Below are 22,040 nucleotides of genomic sequence, written 5' to 3' on the forward strand. Positions count from 1 at the left end.
TGCAGGTCCCATTCATAAACCTAAGAATAGAAGAAAAAATGTTCCATCCCTACACTAGAAAATGCAGAGGAAAAGGGGGAGCCTATGAGAGGTGGATTAAAGGAAGAAATCAACATAATTAAGAAGTAAAAGAATAAAAAGGATTGGAAATCTCAAACTCAACAGGGAGGGGTTAGGGGTAGGGTTTAAGTAAACTGCTGGGTATACACACATATGATATATTGTATGAGTGATAGGATCCAGAAACTATAAGAAGTGGTAGGTTCATATACCCAATTTAGAAGGGGCAACCTTCTCCAACACAGGCCAGTTGCTGCTCTAAAGAGCAATAGGAGTCTAGTGCTGCAAAGTCATCTGTTTTATGTTTTCAAGAAAACCCCAAAATCTACATTTTTAGATAATATTTCCAGACTTTTACAAGATGGCTCAAAATTCTTTAAATTAATAAACCAAACAAAATACCACTCCAGGCCTTATCACCTATGAGCTAGAGTCTAATAAACTCTTACTGGATGAAATTAGACCCATGTCTGTCTGGTTCCCTATGTGCCTCATTTACAGGTTGGCAAACACAGCAACTAGGATGAAGCATTGTGGAGGAAACAACAGAAATTAAGTTTGGAGCTTTATTTGAAAAGACCTGGTTATATTTGTATCTATATCCATATCTATACCCCTTCCCCAATTTAAACATAGGCAAGATAATTCTTCTCACACTTTGTAACATTCTCTAAAAATTGCCAGGGCTCAGAAAATATACTAACAGAGCCAGAGGCATGAGCTGAAAACAAGCATTCTTTATTAATGTAAGAGTATTTGAGACCGTACAAGATCAATTCTACACACTAATATTCAGGGGGGGAAGTACCTCTTTCACTATGCAACCTGAAAAGGGCTTTATTTAGTAGCATATACAGATTCTTATCGCATGAGCAACGTGAACAAATCTAGAGTCTTTATTTTCTCCTTGTTGTAGGGTCATTCTAAAGGCAAATTCAATAAACTGGAAAATGCTGCTATTTTTCAGACTCTTATTTGAGATGGAAAAATTATTTATTTTAGGTGCCTTTTTAACCAACTCTTAGAAACCATTCTATGACAAATGACAATCCATAAGTTCCAGTTTGCACCTACTTCCTTGCCATTATAAAAATTATCCTTTTATAGATTTTAGAAGTAGCTTTTTTAGGAAGCTCAGTTGCATAAATTTTTAGCTACCACATAATTCAAAACTTCCCTTATAATAATATTCAAGATTATGACATAAACAGATGTTCCTCTACAAACTGAAATGAGTTTTCATTTCAATTTTCCCCTCTGCATTTTTTTATGAAGTATAAAATATGATTTCTCTCTACTCTTTTCAAGAAGATCTGCAAAGACCATTCTTTTAAATAAAGATCATTTCTACTCTCCAGGAAAGACAGCAAGGTAGGTGGAAAAATGGAAGGTGGAATAATGGACGCCCTTAAAGCTATCTGTGCCCTAATCCTCAGAAGCTACCAGTGTTACCTTACATGGAAAAAGTCAATCAGCAGTTGTGGTTAAATTAAGGACCTTGAGACAGAAGATATCCTGGATTTTTGGGGTGGACCCAATGTAATCACCAGGATTGTTATAAAGGAGGGAGGAGAGTTAAGAGTCAGAGATACTTGATAACAAAGAAACAAGAGTCTGAAGTGATGTGATTGCTGACTTTAAAGAAGGAAGGGAGCCACAATCTAAAGAATGAGGGCATCCTCTAGGAGCTGAAAGGGAAGAAAACAGATTCTCCCCTAGAGATTTTAGAAGGATGCAGCCCTGCTGATTTTAGTCCTGTGAGACCTGTTTCAGACATCTGACCCCCAAAATTTAAAGATGACCCATTCATCTTGTTTTAAGTCACTAAATTTGTGGTAATGTTTTTAGATCAGCAACAGGAAACTAAAACAGACAGTAACTAGCCCACTTCAAGAGATGGACTCCAGAAGGGTTTTTAATTAGTATTTTACATTCTCTTTGGGTAAGAGTTGTAACTCCAGGGGGGGAAATCCCAGGGCAAATCAGTCAAAGGGAGAAATAAAGCTTAAGAAACCTGTTTATTTCTTACAAGCAGATATCTTGTCTCTCTCCACCCAGCTGCAGCAGAAGAGAGAGCTCCATCCAACCTCTCCAGTCCAGATAAATCCATACATGTCCTTGTAGATGGACTAAGTTTCTCAACCCTTTGGAAACACCTATTGATATGCAGATGCACTACAGCCAGGTGAGAGATTCTGGAAATATTGAACTCTACCCACAAGAATCTAGAGTCAAATGTTACCAGGATTAGTAAAAGGCCATGTGCCCCTCACATGAGCACCTTCAACAAATCATATCTAGCTGAACACCTTCTACATAGAAAACTCATCATCTCTCAAAGATACCTGATGGACTTCAGATTCCTCTAAGTGTTAGAAAAAATTTTATACTAATTGAGGCAAAAACCAGTTCTCCCTAACTCCCAGATCAATGTTCTTTCCATTCTATTAAATTCAGCTTGAATGAGGTCTTCAAATATTCTGATTATAAAATCAATATAAACAATGTCTAAATAAAATACAAAAGATTCCAAGTAAATCCTATAGAAATAATGACAATATTTACTTTTTAAAGCATTATTTCTATTACAGCAAAATCCATTATAGAATTATTATAAATAATAATTTTAAAAACCCTCTGTGTTGTCTACCCTCCCTTTAAATTAAAGATTTGCATAAAAAGAGAAGAGTAATAAATTTCGGGGAGTCATCCCTTCTTCCCTATTATGTGTTACAATTTTCATTAAAAAAATAAGTTAAGAATGAAACTGATGCCAGGGTTCTTGTTCACGAAGCCAAAGAATGAGCTTCCCAAACACTCAAGGTAGGAGAGCAAGGTACAGGCTTTTATTTAGAAATAAAGTGAGAGGAAAGAGCTCCTGGCTCACTCCAGGAGGGAACAAGAGAGCCCGGGGTGGTGTGTTGTCTAGAGGATTTATAGGCAGTTGAGGATTTGGGGGAATTGAAGGTTTAGGGTGTGGACTTGTACCACCTGCCCTGCCCTCAAGGTGGGCTGGGTTGTTGTCTGTTTGCTAGGGCTGTTTACAGTGAAGTCACGGGTTATGCTGAGATACCCTTGAGGAACACTCAAACATTCCAGGCCAAGTTACTCCTGGCCTTTTGACATTTAACTGATCTCATTGAAGATGTCTATATTCCTAGTCTAGTATCGTATCTTTATCGTAGGGAATTAGTGGGACCTTGACTTTGCATAATGTGGAACACAGTTTCGATAGGGACTTTACATTGTTACATTACTTTGACTGTAAATATCTTGCCTTGCTTTTTCCAGAGGCCCTCACCCTACTCTAAACCCATGTCTCAAAACCGTATTTTCCCAAACTGACTTTGCATTAAAGCATTACTTTTTTTTTTTTTTTGGGAGGGCATCTCTCATATTTATTGATCAAATGGTTGTTAACAACAATAAAATTCTGTATAGGGGACTCAATGCACAATCATTAATTAACCCCAAGCCTAATTCTCAACAGTTTCCAATCTTCTGAAGCATAACGAACAAGTTCTTACATGGTGAGCAAGTTCTTACATAGTGAACAGTGCAAGGGCATTCATATCACATAAACTTTCGGTTTTGATCATAAAGCATTACTTTTTGTTTAGCATCTTCAACAATCCTATGAGAATAATTATTACATTTTTTAAATTATAAGGTAATTATGTACAACATACATTGGCTTAAACAAATTCAACTTGCTAGATCTTCCTATCTTTTCACATCTTGCTTATTAATCCTTATTTGACTAGTAAAATCAGAAGGTACATGGATTCAGATATGTCTGAATCTCTCAATCCAGTTCTTTATTGGCCTTAAGATTTTTGACAGATCATTAAGTCAGAGTCTTAGCGTGCTCATCTGTAAAATGGGAGTAATACTTACACGGCCTTAGAATGACTGCATAAAGTAATATAGATCAAGAGAGTAATATCATGTTAAGCCAGCAGTAGGTACTTAATAAGTGTAATTCTGTCCCACACTAGATAGTGCAAAATAAGGAACAGAAAAATGGTGTATTAAGTTTGGGGGCATTTATTCGTTAGATATGCAAATACTTGAGAACTACAGAATAAAATCTGGTACAAATGTGAAAATTCTTTAATTAAATGCCTACACAATGCCACATTATGCCAACTTAGGGTTAAACACAATTTTCTAAATATGCCAGCACTTTGTAAACACTTTTTCTAGTTTTTCAGTAATTTGTAGGGACATAGCAAAAAAGTAACTACCAAGGAATCATAACCAATCATAAACTGAATATCACACCAAGCAAAATTAGGACAAAAGCAAACACATTACAGTAGTAAAGTTTATTCACCTGTTAACTTGCATGAATTTGAATATATACTATTTTATTTGAAGTGAAGTCCCCCTCCGCCCCGTCTTAAAATAAGATGCTTATTAGGCTCTGGGAAAAGCTTACGAAGTCTGGTAGGGAATGCAATGGCGGGCTGGCGAGAGGGAGTTGTAGGGTGGGGGATGAAATGACTTTCTGAATACTTCATGCCAAAGGAAAGCTGACTCCTCCCTGGCCCTGAAGTAAAGCTACTGCAGCCACAAGGAAATCAAACGGCTGCTTATCCACCCTTCTCGGGCTTGGCCTGTCTGCCCCCGTCCTAAGGAATCAGACGCGCGTTTTCCCTTTCTCCTTAGTCCACAGCTGAGGATGGAACACGGCGGCAGGCTGCGGACAGCCACAAGGTTGTCAGAGAGTCATTTTCACAGCCAACACCCACCCAAGTCTTGAGATTCCCCAGGCTCCTCCCCGGCCCGCGCAGTCCGACTCGCACATGCGTATACCCGACTGAGAGAGGGTAGAGCGCTCCCGCGTCTCCGGGTCCCCACGCCCAAGATGCCACGCACCCAGTCCTCCGGCCCTTCTTCGGGCCGCCAGCTTCACTATTCATTAATACGCATGTGCAAAACTGTACCGCCCGGCGGTCCGGAGCCGGCAGAAGTGGAGCGGCAGGCGGAATTAAGTTTCTTGCGCACGCTCGAGACATGCGCAGTGCAGGGACTGAGGCGCCAGCTGTAGATTTGGAAGTTCCGGGGAGGCAGCGCATGCGCGAGTGTTAGCGTTTGCCGGCGAAGAGGGGAGCCTGACGACTCGGAAATTTGAATACCTCAGTAGCATGGAGTGTGACCTCATGGAGACTGACATCTTGGAGTCGTTGGAAGATCTAGGGTAAGACTGCCAGGGCACGGGCCTCACGAACCCTACACTGCCGCGTCGCCGGGAATACCCCTCCGCCCCAGTCAGGGACACCTGCCTCCTCACGCCGCACCCCGAGGCTCCTGGCTGTCGCCGACTTAACGGCTCTGGGACCCCAATGCCACGTCCACTGTCTGCCCCGCCGGGTTCGGGCCTCCAAGTGCGACGACCCTAGGCCTGCCCCGTGCTCCCTGCGACCGAGTTACCCGTAGCGGTTGTCGGTCATGCGTGTCAGTGTCTGGGCTCTGCTGCTCGCCACCCCCCCTTCCCGAGCTTCTCTCCTGGCTATCATCCTGCCCTTCCCCTCACTCTAGAGACTGTCAAAGTTCTCTTTTTTCCTACTTGTCCTCCAAACTTCGGCTCCTGTCTTGAGCCCCTACTCCTCCAGTTTTCTCAAAACAATCTCCTTTGCCCAGTCATCTCTGCATGCTCCCAAGCTTCCCTAAGCCACATGTCTGGGCGTTGCATGCCTTCCGCTGCCCAGCTTTCTTGGTTCCCTAACCTGTCCCCACCATCATGGGAACCATTGGTAGTTTCTCAGGAGTCTGACACACTTCACTGAGCCTCCATTAACCTTTACTCTTAGGGGTATCCTCACCTACGAAGTCCCTGTATATTCGTTGTGCATTGTCTTTTCTGACAGTTACCCAGCCATAATTCCTCAGTACCTAGAAGCTGGAAATAGGGCTGCTTATCTCACTGGGTCACCCAGGTCAATGTACTCTATTAAAACTTGAGAACTTAGAACCTCTTGGGCTAAATATGGTTCCAGAAAGAAGTTGTACGACTAAACATTTTTATTTATACATAAAAAAATACAGGTTCAGCTTGCTATATGCATGAAATAACAAGTTCTTTATCAAAACCTTCCCCCAGGCTTTTCCGTGATGTTGAAATCTTTGGAGGTGGGGGAGCCTTTCTTCTTTAGGAAAGAACTCCCTAAGAGTTCCCAAAGTTTGCTCCCATTTAAGTAACTTGCTGTCCTGGTAGAGATTTTCAGGAAAAGTGCTAGTGTTTATCATCTTTCTTTGTCAAAGTGAATTACCACTGTTGTTTTCTTTTGAACTTTCTATAAATTTTCATTAATAACCCAGATCTGGGGCTTATTTCTTGATTAGGGCATACATAAAAGTCATGTTCAGCAAAATGGTCTCTTTCTGGTGGACATCTCAGACTAAGTTGCTTGCTCTCACACAAAACCACTCAGTGGACATTTTTGTTGTTGTTATCATTAATCTACAACTACATGAGGAACATTATGTTTACTAGACTGCCCCCTTCACCAAGTCCCCCCCCCACATACCCCATTAGTCACTGTCCATCATCAGCATAGTGAGATGCTGTAAAATCACTGTCAGTGAACATTTTTGAGGAACGCTTACTCTGTGGCAGTGTAGGGCTGAGCGCTAAGGAATACAAAGTGAGGTGGAAAAGTAGTTCACACTGTGAGAATATTCTGTGAGGAAAACTGAGGAGAGTCCCTTTATTGTGAAGGGAAATGAAGTCTTAGAGGCTTCCTAGAAGAAATGACACTTAAGATAAGCTTTGAAAGAGTGAAGTGAGAGGAAGACGGTTTACTTAAATGTAGTCATTCTGCATGGAGACAGGTCGCCTAGCAGTTGGTGATAGATGCTGTTTCTTCTTGTTCTTTTATGCTCTTGTAGCTATATTTTTCTTCTTTAGGGTACTGTAAAAGTAATTTATTGTAATAATTGTAATCAAATAAGTGAAATTGGTTGTAATGTAAACCATGGAATTTTCAGAAAACTTCGCTACAAATTTTAACCATAACTGCTTAGTTTGGTGGCATTCAGTCATTAAAATTCAGCTGTAATTGGGTGATGTGTACTTTTAAAGGATTTCACTGAGAAATACTAAATTTAAATGACTTATCTCTTATCGCTAATCAGGCACACAGTAGGAATTCAGTAACTGTCTGTAGAATAAACCAAGAGTCTAAATGTGTAAAACAAGAAATTTCTAGACCTAGACTCTTTATTCCATTGTGCAGATATGTGGTTTTGAATCTAGATGTAGATTATATTATAGTCTCATTTTTCTGTGTAAGACTTTTTCCATTCCATTCAATGTATAAATATATAATTGTACTTTTAAAGTATAAAGTATTGTCATTTCTCTAACATCCCTCTATACCTCTAAACATCAGATTATCTCATGCATATTTAATGTATTTTTAATAATGCCTTTATATTTCATTTATAAATATAAATGCTTCTCTGATAAAGTAATCTGAGGAATATGTGTTTTAAAATTAGTTTGAGGATGGCAAAATCTTTAATTCTAGTTTTATTAGATTGAGGTTCATTATTACAATTGTCTTTGGTAAATGTTTGAGCATTTAATAATTTTTTTAAAATTACACTTGAATCACTTACAAAGGATTAGGATTCAGGTGCACCAGTTCACCTAAACATCAACTTTCCAGCAATTATCAAATTAATCTAGACATTTCTCTTGTACTAGTATATCTAACCAGTCTTAATGGTCATTAAATATAAAAAAGGGAAAGTAATGGGAAAGTTTTGGTTTTAAGATTTCGGGAAAAATTCCTAGAAAAGGTAATCTAAATTTTATTTCTGAAATAGTAAACTATAGTGTAATTAGCTATTATAAATCTAGTTTTAAAATTCAAGTCAATTAAAGTATGAAAGTAAACCTTTGTACAGTAAGACCTTTCAGTAAATGTACAGAAGTTGACATAATTTACTAGCATATGTGATTCCATTACATATTCACATATTTTGAAAGCTTGAAATGGAGTTAGCACTTAGTTTACTTTTCTTATGTTTTAGTTATAAAATATAAATTTTATTTTTATGTGCAAGTTTAGAAATTCGTCATAACTTTATAATAAACTATTAATTATACAAATAATACATAGATATACTGTCTCTAATACACTAGATGTCATTTTATATTCTGAAGTGTAATTTCTTACTCACCAGCTACAAGGGTGCATTGTTAGAAGATGGTGCTCTGTCTCAGGCAGTCTCTGCTGGAGCCAGTTCCCCTGAGTTTACCAAACTCTGTGCTTGGCTGGTGTCTGAATTAAGAGTGCTCTGTAAACTAGAAGAAAATGTGCAAGCAACTAACAGTAAGTAAATATTCAGTTTTAGGAGCAAAATATAAAAATAAAAGTGGGATATTGTCAATTGAATATTATTAGTACTAAAGCTAAGATTTCAAGTTATTTGTAAAATTTTTAAAATTTTGTGACGAAACCAAATACTTTTTCCCCCTCCATTATTGTTAGAGATAAAGTGATTTGGAAATGAAAAACAGAATGTACTCATGCAACTATTAAAAACGTGTGGAAGTTGAAAAGAGCATATTACTGAGGTAAAGAAAAATGGAAACAAGTACAGTATATATTAACTTTTCCATTCTTTTTAAAACATGAGTTATGAGATCAAATTGGGGGTAGTACTGCAAACTGGGATGTTTTTCTCTTAAGATTATCAGACTCCAGAAATACATGTAAAGTATTATAATTCTGTTGCATATGGGGAGAAAAAAGAACACTGTATTAAGAAGTTTTCTGTATCACAAGAATGTGTCACTAGATACCTCACAACAGATCCAGCACCATCAGATTTATGGCGTTGAGAGTTGTTTTATATTTGCCAATTTTGTTATTGTTTTAGCACTAGTTTGTTGACTCTGCAAAAGAGACAGAAGTTTGGAATCTGACACTCCACCATCTGGTTCCTTCCTACCATAGGTAACCCTGTAATAGGAGACAAAGAAAAATGCCCCCTTGTTAACCCACCCTTAGGGAGAACTATACACATAATCCCTTCCTCCACTTATTCCTCCCACAGAATCCCATTTAGAGGGCTCAGTTTCTTGCATGTTCAGTATGTTTAATGCATATGTGTTAATGGCATCCAATTCTAATTATTAAGGACAGTATAGTGTAATGGTAATGATAGCAGCAGCTTAGATTTATTGAACACTCATTATGTTCTAATTCTAAGCACTAAAGTGTGTTAACTCTTAAACCTCAGGGTGCCCCTCTGAGGCAGGTTTTATTACTCTTTTATACATTGAACAAGGAAGCACAATTAGGTTAATACATTGCCTGAGCTCACACAACTAGTAAGTGATTTAACCAGGATTCAATCCTAGCAGTCAAGTTTGGGAACCAGTATTCTTAACACTGCCTCTTGTCCTAACATTTCAGAGGATGTAGGAACTTCTGAAAACTCCTATACTGACTGATTACTAATTATAACCTGGAGTCCCTTTGTTCAAATGAAAACATTTTACAGAAACCAACATATAAAACAGGTAAAAGCTATTCTAGCTGAAGTTGAGAGGGAGTAATTTTAGTGCAACTCTTTCCTCATCCCAGCTGCCAATAAAGGAGTTCTATGAAATTCTGGAGTTCATAGAACATATCTTACAAAACATTGGTAATATAGCCTTTGCATTTTACAGGTGAGAAATGGGTTCAGGTCAGATGACTCAAAGTTTGTTAATTTTTGCAGCTCTGTGATATTGAATAGAGAACCATCAAAATATTAAGAAGAAAGAGCATGTTTTTCCTTGGTTCACAAAATGAACTGTATTTCACATGCTGTGGGAGTACATCACTACAAGTCATGTTCCCTATTTTCAACTTCAGTCTAATAGACTATTAGGCACAAATGGAACAACTGGAGATTAGTACAATAATGAAATGCTTTACTTTGTGGTTCACAAGGGAAGGAAATCAATGAATGCAACAGTCCCTGGGGAAGGTTCAATCAAGGAACAAGACCACTGAGCTTTCATGGATAGATAGGTAGGGTTTGATAGGAGAATGAGTGCCTGTCAATCACAGGGAATAATTTAAATGAAGGCACAGAAGAGAAGGAGGCTGACTGATCCTGGGCCAGTGAGGAGACTGGCCTGGCACAAAGAGGGAACGTTTGTGGAGTAGTAGAGCACATAACTACTACGTTCATGTAATTGGTACTACTAAATAACAGTGTGCTGAGAAAGGCAAAGTGGAGAGGCTATGAAGAATCTTTAAAGGAGGACAGAAAATCAGCTTAGTGGGATAGAAATTAAGCCATTAAAGAGTCTCAAATAAGGAAATAACCTAATGGAAACTGTTTAAGAAAGAAAATTGGGAGTGGTGGGAGAAAGGATGAATTAGAAGACAAAGGAACTTATGTTAGGAAAAAATGCTACTAAAAGTTTCAATTTATATATAACTATTACGCTAAGAGGGAAAACAGTCACTTTTATTAACTAAGATTATTTTCATTCTCAAAAGGCCCAAAGGAAGCTGAAGAATTCCAGCTTGAGGTGAGTGGGCTGCTAGGGGAGATGAACTGTCCATATCTTTCACTGACATCTGGGGATGTGACCAAGCGCCTTCTTGTTCAGAAGAACTGCCTCCTCTTGCTCAGTAAGTTCAAGGCTACTAGAATGTAGCTATTATTTTCTGTTTTCCTTGACTGATAAACTAGTTGTTACTGTTTTCTTATGGATTTAATTTAGAATACTACTTCTCTTAAGGAAATAGTAAGTTTCCAAATTAGAAGCTAGTGGTGGGCCTGTGCACTAGGTAGCATGTTGTTTGTAATTGCTATTCTTTCATCATTTAACTTTGGTGGTACTCAGGCCGTAGTGCCTCATCTAATGGAACCAAAGATACAGCCAAGTGTTGTTTAAGTGTGTGGTCATTAAACCTTAGTGTTCTAGACTGGAAACACACTTTAAAATAGACAAAAGATATTGTGGGAATAATGAAGATTTTTTAAATTAAAAGTACTCTTGCTACTGCTTTGTGGTAGAGTTATTGTTTGGGAGTTTTGGTTTTTGTAAGTATGTCAAATTACAGTGTAAAATTTTCTGGAATAACATTTTGATCCTATATTTACTAACCATTCTATGAAATAAATGATTATGAAAAGTTCCTTCCTTCCATCTTTTAATATTCTAGTTACTATTTCTCTCTTCACCCTGAAAAATAGTAAGTAGACTCACAAATTTTATTGCCTTAAGTGAACTCCTGAATAAACAAAGCCAATAGTCTTAACTCAGTTTTTGTAGCATTCCAAGACACATTTAGGTTAAGCTTTGGTTAATTAAATATCATAATTCCTAGTATGACAAACACAATTCAGAGGATTTTTAAAGTGTTGTCTTTACAACTGTACTATGGCTTCTGAAAAATGACAAACTCCAATTTTGACGGTTCATTTAAAAAACAAATGTGTTCATAGTCATTATACTTAGGCACTAAGTTACTCCAGAATCACTTTCTTAAATTACCTTTGTCAAGTGATTGGGACTGGGAGGGATATGCACATAAGGTTAGATACCGCTTTAGATACTTATAGTGCTGCACAGAGTTGTTATGCATGCCTTCAGTGTCCTTCAGATGGTATAATTTCTATAACTGGCTCAGCCACAGTGTACGCACTGATTTTTAATAACCTGCCTACCAGAACCTAATATTTGGCACTTAGAATATGTCATTTTGGATAACAGCTGTTAAGGAAAGCTTATTAACAACCATGAATAGCTAATTCTTTCAAAGAGCTCAGAGTTTGGCCTTTTTAGTGCTGATACTTACAGAAACCGCTTTGAATATTTAGCTCCTTATAAAATGCCTTTAACTCTTCCCTATTTATTAAGCAGACTGCACTAACATTATTATTTTACATTTGGGATCATAATTACAGACTTTATTTTAATGCGCTATCGCTTCAAAAGCCCTTCAGGAATATATAACTATTTGCTTAACTAAATGACTAAATCAACTAACGGTTACTCTGCTCTTGGAATTCCTCATGCATGCACACACACATGTGCACAACTCACTTCCCTCCTCTTTATCCTTGCCTCGGCTGTTTCCCCTTTCTAAAATATTCCCCTCAGTTTGTGTCCTGTTTTTCATACTAGTATTTATGTACATGTATTCATTCTCTATTCGCTCCGTATAAATACTTCTCATCTTTCCAACTACCAGTTGTCACATCTTTATGCTCTAATTTTACTTCTAGCACCCTTACCTTCCTGATCTGAATCTTTTAATACATTATATATTAGGGGGAAAATTAAAATAACCTTATTAGAATTATTAGTAAAATAGAACAGTCTTTGAACGACTGGTTGAAAAACTCTCATGTTTCTAGTTAAGAACTGTTTTGACTGTTTATTTGCCTTTCTAGTTGTCAGATTATTTCCCTTAGTAAAGTCAGTCAGGTATCTGAGTTCCTAACAGATGAAGGACTAGTTTTCTTTTTCTGTATATATTCTCTATCCCTAACTGGATTGTCAGTAGAGATAATCTTTTTTGTTTTGTACTGTCTCCAGTATCTTTTCCAGTACTTTGAACACCTCAGTTACTGTTTTTTTATGGTAATTGTATTAGTAAACTAATGTTTTGAATGCCTAAACTGTGCTATCCTAAATCTGGAGGACCAGTTTATTGAATCATATAATACATGATTTTCTAGAACAAGGGTTGGCAAACATTTTCTTAAGGGGCCAGATAGTAAATATTTTCAGCTTCGTGGACCATAGGGTCTCTCTCACAACTTATTAACTCTACTCCTGTAGCATGTAGGTAGCCATAGATGATACTTAAACAAGTGCAACCATGTTCCAAAGAAACCTTACTTTATAAAAACAATGATTATTTTTATGACAGTGTGGTTTTACTGTTCTCATCTTTTAATTCACAGTTTACTATATGGACTATGTTAATATTTTATCAAACCCATTTACCATCACCTTTCCAGAAACTTAGCTGTATTTATCATTCTAGAATACGAGTTAGCAGTTTTTAAAAAATGATGTGCCAAAATTATGACCCTATTCTTCTAGCATTACACATGGGTGTAGGGAATGAGTTATATAAGCTGATCACTCTTTTATACTTCTGTAGGACCTAATGGCCCAGAAAATGTCTTTTTCCAAAACTGTCTTCCTAATGATTATCACTAGGTTCTCAGTTTGTCACGTAACCTGAAGTCCTGAGATCTAGAAGATTATTAGTCAGCTTTTATAAAAATTTAAATGTTGTTGGGAAGGTTAAGGAATACAACTGAATATTTATAACTTCAACTGAATTACCTGAAGCAGATTACCTGGCTGAAATCCACACACGAGAGGATGACATTGATATGAAAGGACTCTGCCAAGAAGTAAAAGTTTTGTTGCTGGTTTTCAAAGTGGGGGGGCAAGAATGAGGAATGTAGGGGTAGGGGGAATACTGAGAAGAATATAGATGGACAAGGGTTTTCTTTGAACAACCAAAGGGTGACATGAGGCTAGTGGAGACCATGAAAGGAACTTTGGGGCATTTAATGCCTAACCCCATCTCCTGTAAGTTAAGCTTTGACTACTTAAAAATGTTGTTTCATGCCAGTTCTAAACAGACCACCTAAGTATTGGAAGGTAAGAGGGCAAGACAGTTATATCACTGTTGCATGTCAGTGGTGAGAAGTAAAAAAAAAAAAAAAAAAAAAAACTTTTTTTTTTTAATATTTAGCTCCTTATAAAATGCCTTTAACTCTTCCCTATTTATTAAGCAGACTGCACTAACATTATTATTTTACAAAGCAAGTTAAAACTTGCTGAAATTGGCCACCTGCCACCTTTTGCAAATGTGTTAACAGATGCCAACCCCTGTTCTGGAGGTCCCTTAATAGAGGAATGCAAGAATCCAGATTTTTAGATGTTATCTACCTTGACGCTTTCGTTTCAAAGAAGAATTGCTTATTTTTAAATCAACCTTTAAATATATATTGGCTAAGTACCTGAATTACAGAACCAGTTTATATGTTACATCATTTGCAGGTAAAAATGGTTTTATTTTCTTGTTTTTATCCATTCTTGCAGCTTTAAAACTTACGTATCATTAGGTCTATAGAGTTGTGACTCCAGACTTATGACTATTAACTATAGGCTGTATCTCATTTTAAAATCTTATTTTGTTTACTTCAGCATACCTCATCTCAGAACTAGAAGCTGCCAGAATGCTCTGTGTGAATACTCCTCCAAAAAAAGCTCAAGAAGGAGGCGGTAGTGAGGTCTTTCAAGAGTTGAAAGGCATATGTATTGCTCTAGGAATGTCCAAACCTCCAGCCAATATATCTATGTTCCAATTCTTCAGCGGGATTGAAAAAAAAGTAAGACCTTTAGTACCAGATTGTAGTGTATTAAAGGCATAGTTCTACGTTTGTTTGAAATGAAGCAAGTTAATTTCTCTTAATGGGAACCTAATGTGCCTATTATTAAGTAATTGTTACTAAATGAGTTTTGGGGTTTAAATCCTTCAAATCTTAAAAAGAAAGTATTTTACTATTTTTTGACTTCTTAACACGTTTCTTTTTAAAAAAGGAAACTTTACACTTTGATTTATAAACTGGAATAAGCTAGGTATAATAAAAAATTAAGATTTCAGTCCTTTGTAAAATTTTATCATTGAACTTTTATGCATTTAATTTTAAGGTCTTTATCATTAAATGTTACTACCCTCCTCCCCACTGACTGGACAGAAAACAATATTAATGTTTTGGGGTTTTAATCCAGTCACTTCAAGTCTTACATGTTTCAGCTGGCAAACAAGACTTGTTGACTAGTGTGTGAAAATAAGTCAATTACTTTCATACCACACATTATCAACAGCTCAAAGGTTTTTAAAAACATGATTAGGAGCAAGCAATTAAAAAAAATTAATGACTAGAAGAGACTGATATTTGTTATGGCAGAGTTTTTCTCTATATGCATATCTGCTGGACTCTAAGAATTGGTACATTTGCATTGTGGGGTAGATGGACACCATGATACACAATTTTGGCTGAACTCTACAGGGGAGCAGCAATGTATCCATAGTCCAATTTTTTTCTGTGTATTCATTCATCCATTCGGCAAATACACATTGAGTGCCGACTGTTTTCAGGCACTATTGTAGGTGCACTGAAGGAATCATGCTTCCATAGACACGTGAGAAATGGGACAAGTGAGTGTCTTTATCTTGTGGGTCTTGTACATTTCAAAACATCCTCCACCTTTGCTCCTGTCAGGAATCTTCTTTTGATGGCAAGATATGCTGGGATTTGGGAAGATGAGGAGGATATGTTCTACTTTTAGATTTGTCTATTCATTCATATTATATTTTTGTGTCAGTTAAAGGAAACATTAGCAAAAGTTCCACCTAATCATGTGGGAAAGCCTTTATTGAAGAAGCCAATGGGACCAGTCCACTGGGTGAGTAGTGATGATACTTTGTAAGGAACCATCTGTCAATCTCCTGATATAAATGTTTGCACTTAACAGGTTGTGCTTTTTCAGTTATTTTTCTAATATGTAGTTTCCTAGTAGACATTCTTAGAATCATTTTTGTGAGTTTTAAGACTTATGCAGAATAATGTTAGTTGTGTATGATTAGAAGAATCTTATTATTTGTAAATATTTCACATAACTAATTGAAATAAATTGAAGTTCAGTATAATGCATGTTTTTAATTGTTGAATGGGTTGCCTTTCAAGCCAAAAACTTCACTGGGCTGAGCTTCCCACAATGAAATTACAGGAAAGCTAAATGAGAATTTTGTACTTTATGTATTCTTTATTATGTTTTGAGATACTATTTTACCTATAATTTTAACTTTTATTATATTTACTAAATAGCTATATTTTGTGCTAAGTGCTGGAGAATCATGGGGATTCTATTATAAGTGAAATAATTTCTGCTCTTTTGGAGCAGGGTCAGAGCATACTTAAATTCTTAACTGGTCTTTTTTTATTTTGTTTCAGGAAAAGATAGAAGCAATTAACCAAGCCATAGCCAATGAATATGAAGTTCGGAGAAAGCTGCTAATAAAACGTTTGGATGTCACTGTACAGTCTTTTGGCTGGTCTGACAGAGCTAAGGTACACATTAAGTAATTTAACAGAGCAGAGTATTTATAGACAAGATCCTTAAACATTCCTATCATGGTTTAGGTACAGTGGAGACTACAAGAAAAATGCTTGGAAGACTCAGATAGCAATTTTTCTTTAGTGAGTTGCTAGAGGAGCAATTCTTTCAGCTATTCAGCAATACTGAAAAATGTTTTCTTTTTTTTTTTTAATACTTTTAAACAAAACTATATGCTTTAGATCCCACTGGAAGTACCCATTTGTGAGAGAAACAGAGTATCTGAAAATTACCAAATAAAATTTTTAATTGTTCGCTATTCTTCAAGCTAACAATTTAATTATGCTGATCAGAGTTAGAAATACTAGATTTAGCAAGATCAAATATTTTGATTTATTTATAGGGAATTGGAGGATCTGGTAAGACTTAAGCTTTATTTCAGTTAAATGGGATAATCCAGATAAAGGACTGGCTTATTCAACAGATATTTATTAAATATCTACTATATGATCAGTAAGTGGGAATTATTGGTACAATTAATTTGACCTTCTTAGAACCCGGAGGTGAACTAATCCTTGAATTTATGCACAGATTGGACCAGATGTTAGTATTAGATACTCCCGTAATAGTGCAATCATTTTTTAAAATAGCCTTTTCTCTAATAATTAATTGACTCAGAAAATGTCTTCTTAGTTTAGAAAGTGTCTTTTTAGTTCCACCAAAGATCTTTAAATCTTAGCACAGCCCTGTTTAGCTACTAAATTGTTGGGTAGGTATTTATTGAGTTACAATATTTTAGTATTGGAAGGAGGTCTTAGAGATCAGTCTTAAGTCCTCTCATTTGCCAACTAAAAAAATGAAGACCAAATAAATGGGAGACTTTGCCTAAGATCTCACTAGTCAATAGTGACACCAGGAGTAAACTTCAGTTTAGGAAATAGTCTTTTCTTAAATTATCTTTGATAAAAACAATCATTTCACTCTCAGCATGACAGATACACTTCAGAAAAATAACCTGTAACTCTTAGCTAGAAGGACGTACAGTGATTAGTGAGAGTGCATGAACCGAGGCATCAACACACTGTGTGGTTCTGGTCCTGGCACTGCCATGAGCAGACTTTGCAGCTGGCATCCTGTTAACAATGTGTCTGAACTTCTCTTTACCCTCCTCTGTCATTTTTGACAACTTTAAAATGTCATGTTCAATCTAGGTGATGTTTAAGATCCTTTTGAAGTATAATACACTATGATTCTGTGAAATATATTAATGGGGAGAATAAGAAAGAACTAAACAAATTACTTGTGTGAAACAATTTTTTGTTTCATTTGATGAAATTTATGTACTGATATCTCACTTTGAAATTTCATTTTATAGAAATTATTTTGATGTGCACAAATGTAGTTTTTCACATAATGAAATTTATGTACTTTTGTCACTTTGAAATTGCATTTTAAATCAGTTTCATTTGAAACATCTGCCAAACTAGTCTCTCATAGAGCCCTTATTATAGGTAGTGACTATGACAAAAAGAAATATCAGGAAACATTACCCAGACAAGCTATGAATGGCACTCTCTCTACCCTTTTAGTGACTAAGGAAATTTTAAAATAAAAAGACAATGATCATTCCATTGTCTTAAACACAATAGTTTCGGTTTTTAGTATTATCTTACTTTGTCCATACCTTTTTCATCCTATTGTTTCATATACTGTAAACATATCCCATCAGTATTTGAGTACTTGCATGTAACTGACAAACTTAGCAAATATTTTTTGTTATTGTGCTGTTTTGCTGTTTATTATAGTTGTAGCTGTTGCTTCCAAAATTTAGTAGATGGGACATTGTTGTTTGCCAAAATTCAGGCTACTTTAATTGGTATTTATTGATTCCTGTCTGGAAATCATGTTTTATATTTTTTCAGACTTTCTCGTCTGTGAACTTTCTCTTTATATCTTTTGTGGTCTTGGGCTTCAAATATATTTAAATGACATATATACAGGTTTCCTGATTTCCCAGTGGTTTGTCTGTCTCTCTAGAGCTAACAGTCTTGATCATTTACCTACACTAATACTAAATAGTTAAAGGAGACCTTTTGTTATTATTTATAAGAGAGGAGGGCATTAAATAGGGGCGATCCCTTTTGCAAGAAACTTATGTTAACAACATAGTACAAATCACAGCTAATTTTTTAATCTCATAGTAAACAAAGATGGGAAAATTAAAAGGCAAATTATTGAAATAAGTTTGCCTTCTTATGTTTAAATATAATGTCTGGTCTGAGACCAATGGCACAGGGAACCTTTTTACCATTTTAGCCCCACAGCCTAAAGGGAAGCCCCTTTGTACCCCTATATCCCCCTCCTAGCCACCCCCAACATTATTCCTTGCTATATCAGCATATCTGAGAACTGTACTATAAGATAGTTCTTTGACTAAGTGAGAGCAATGGTGAGTATAACTTTCCTTCCCATCTGGAGTCCAGTAATTATTATCAGACCTTTTGGAAATCTTTAGCTTATTTAATATCAGTGTTTCTATGTCATTTTGAAAATTGACATTTGTCTTTGAACACTTTCTTTCAACAGAGTCAGACAGAAAAATTAGCAAAGGTTTACCAGCCGAAACGCTCAGTCTTATCTCCTAAAAGTACCATTTCCGTTGCACACCTTCTGGCTGCAAGACAAGACTTGTCCAAGATTTTAAGGACAAGCAGTGGCTCTATAAGAGAAAAGACTGCCTGTGCCATCAATAAGGTGATTAGAGTACCTTTAATTTTCTCTCATTCATTTATTTCTGTTTGTAAAATAAAGTCGTTTAAAATCTCTTTCTCGTTCCATAGGTGTTGATGGGCAGGGTGCCTGACAGAGGAGGTAGACCCAATGAAATTGAACCACCCCCGCCAGAGATGCCACCGTGGCAGAAAAGGCAAGATGGCCCCCAGCAGCAAGCTGGAGGCCGAGGAGGAGGGAGAGGTGGTTATGAACATTCCTCATATGGAGGAAGAGGCGGTCATGAACAAGGAGGAGGGAGAGGTGGACGTGGTGGCTATGACCATGGTGGCCGAGGGGGAGGAAGAGGAAATAAGCAGCAAGGAGGCTGGACAGATGGAGGGAGTGGAGGTGCAGGAGGAGGAGGAGGAGGAGGAGGAGGAGGCGGCGGCGGAGGAGGCGGAGGCTACCAAGATGGTGGTTATCGAGATTCGGGTTTCCAACCAGGTGGCTATCATGGTGGCCACAGTGGTGGATATCAAGGTGGTGGTTATGGAGGTTTCCAAACATCCACATATACAGGAAGTGGATACCAGGGTGGTGGATATCAGCAGGACAGATACCAGGATGGTGGGCACCATGGTGATCGAGGCAGTGGTCGTGGAGGGAGAGGTGGTCGTGGAGGCCGAGGTGGTCGTGGAGGCCAGGGAGGAGGAGGTTGGGGAGGAAGGGGAAGTCAGAATTATCACCAAGGGGGGCAGTTTGAACAGCACTTCCAGCATGGAGGTTATCAGTATAATCATTCTGGATTTGGACAGGGAAGACATTACACTAGTTGAGGCTACAGAACCTTAAATTTTTGCTAGAGCTCAAGTAATAGAAACTTAGTTTCAGAATCCTGAATCCAGCATTGTTTTTGAATTAATGTAAGACCACAGGTGGCAGGCAGATTCCTGCTTTGCATAAGCATTTGTAGGTCTTCAATTTTTTTTTTTGTAATGGACTTACATGATGTTTATTCGAGAAACACATGCAACATCTCTCTATTGTATGAAGAATTTTTAAAGGTAATTAAAATTGCCTTTAATTGACCAGTAGACTAATTCCACAGTCAGAACATGCATATTTTTTTGAAGAAATTACATGAATACATAGTTTTCATGTTTTCAATAAGCAGTTTTGAAAATGAGGATTCTCCTAGGTTTTTTTAGATTTACAGCTAGGAAACCTTCCTCATGTTAACAATCCATTTATATATGTTTTCCTTAAAGTATTCTAATACCTATTTTCCAAGCACAGTTCTGCCCTGATTGGCTTTTTATTCAGAGAGGTTATGCCACATTTGCTTTGTGATAGAACATTTAGGTCAGTTCCTATTAAATGAGCTCTTCTGCAGATAGCACATTCAGTAGCCTTGGTCTTTTGATGGAATACTGTACCATATGCTCAAGTCTGAAAACCTTGAATACAGCCAAAATCCATAAAGATTATAAAAGCAAACTAAGTTGTGAACTTATAGTACATGTAGGCGTTTAGTTAAGTATAACGATTCAAACTGACCTGCATCCATGCAAAACAAGTTCCTCCTTCAGCCTTATTTTTACTTGAAATCTGCTAGAAGAAACAGCAAACTGAAATTTGTTTTATGCATGAGTTAATACCACTGGCTCAGCAAATACAAGTTGGTTTGCTTTGGGCAGGAGACTTTTTTTGTAATGGAAGAAATGCACTACTACCAAGAGGACAGATTTTTTGCTTAGTGCAGGAGGCCCTTTATTATTGCTGCAGAAAACAAAAGCCTGGCTAAGTTGATGTTTTACATTCTCCTTTACTGAAATCTACATGACGCTTCTTGCTGGGTTTTTGTATATGTAAACATTGTCAAGCTGTGAAAGAAAATGGCTGGAGGTGTGCTTTGTGTGAAAGGTGAGCAATAAAGTATCTGTATGTTCTCTCTTTGGTTTGAGTTTTATTTTAGCAACTTTTAAAAACTGAGTTTTTCTGGACACTTGATTCAAGCGAATGAGCTAGGGCCTTTGTTCCCCCAAAGATTCTTGAGTGTTTCCTTACAACACTATTTTTAGCGAAAGATAGCCCTTACCCCAAACCGTAAATAAATTGAAAAACTATTTCCAAACTTAACTTTTACTATGTAATTGTTTTCCAATTTCACTACCAAGCTCTCGCCACTGGGTGTAGCTGTTGCCACACAATGTGTTAGACAAGGCTCCATCAATGACCCTAATCTTTCAGGGCTTTTTTTTTCTTTTGTTTTCTGCATTCTTCCTACGGACAAGGGACATTTTTCCTCAAGTAGAAGGGAAATGAAAATATATGTTTTGTAAAAAGAAAAAATAATTGTATTATTTTTCCTATTAAATTGGGTTTTTTAGAGTAAAGAATTCATGTCTTACCATTAAAACCATTGTTTGCTATTGAGATAAGCACATTCTTTTGATAGCTAAAAACCATTTTAAAGGCCTACTTTGATCATTTTGTTAACTACCTGTTTTCAGATTTTTCAGCTAGTACTTAACCATTTTGAAATGTTCAGACTTGATAATTTGACATACTTTTATCATTAAAGATTTTAAGTTCTGTCTTGAAAGTTTTAAGTATTGGTCTCTTTATGCTGTTAAATATGTTTAGAATATATTAGGGATCTCAAATTAGAAATAAAATTGTTAAGATTTCATATCTTAAAATGTTACCTTAGAATGTTGTGGGTAAAATTGCAGAATCTCTGGCCTGGCTTTAGTGCATCTCCATATCAACAGACGATCCTAAGGGGTGGAGAGAAGTAGTTCATCTCCATATCAGTTGGTAATTACCTGGGTGACCTGGGGGCTTATCTGAACCTGAGAAGTTGGCGGGGGAGACTGCTTGCTTCTGCCTCAGCACGAAAGAGACAGCTCCTGGACCACAGTTTGTAAACAAACAGGTTTTAAACTTTATTTCTCCCTTTGACTAATTTCAGTTTTAGGGGTATTTTGCCCAGGGATTTCCTCTTCTCCGGATTTGTATCTGGTGGTAGTTGGCAGGACCTCTGGACCCGAAATCTGTCTAAATGGGTGCGTCCTTTGAGAGGGGTGCCCCTAGAAATGGTGGGGAGATGCCCGGAACCCCCCTGTGGATGGTGGGGAGGCCCCAGTGG

General features: G+C 37.0%; 1 protein-coding gene across 1 annotated transcript; it reads left to right on the top strand.

Annotated features, from left to right (window-relative positions):
• Positions 1-5,091: 5,091 nt before the first annotated feature.
• FAM98A (family with sequence similarity 98 member A) lies at positions 5,092-20,838 on the top strand. The gene is made up of 8 exons (XM_036931621.2): positions 5,092-5,263; positions 8,257-8,405; positions 10,575-10,709; positions 14,261-14,445; positions 15,446-15,526; positions 16,075-16,191; positions 18,764-18,931; positions 19,018-20,838. The coding sequence occupies exons 1-8, from the start codon at positions 5,211-5,213 to the stop codon at positions 19,723-19,725; spliced, it is 1,596 nt and encodes a 531-aa protein (XP_036787516.2). The 5' UTR covers positions 5,092-5,210; the 3' UTR covers positions 19,726-20,838.
• The last annotated feature ends 1,202 nt before the right edge of the window (positions 20,839-22,040 follow it).

The sequence above is a fragment of the Manis pentadactyla genome, chromosome 2 (genome assembly GCF_030020395.1).
Source record: "Manis pentadactyla isolate mManPen7 chromosome 2, mManPen7.hap1, whole genome shotgun sequence".
Classification (NCBI taxonomy): Eukaryota; Metazoa; Chordata; class Mammalia; order Pholidota; family Manidae; genus Manis; species Manis pentadactyla.

Bases quoted from the DNA above. Each gene is read 5' to 3' on its own strand.
- FAM98A (XM_036931621.2), top strand. From the start codon at position 5,211: ATGGAGTGTGACCTCATGGAGACTGACATCTTGGAGTCGTTGGAAGAT. The intron at 8,406-10,574 runs GTAAGTAAATAT...CATTCTCAAAAG, and splicing joins AAATGTGCAAGCAACTAACA to GCCCAAAGGAAGCTGAAGAA. The intron at 14,446-15,445 runs GTAAGACCTTTA...TTTTTGTGTCAG, and splicing joins TCAGCGGGATTGAAAAAAAA to TTAAAGGAAACATTAGCAAA.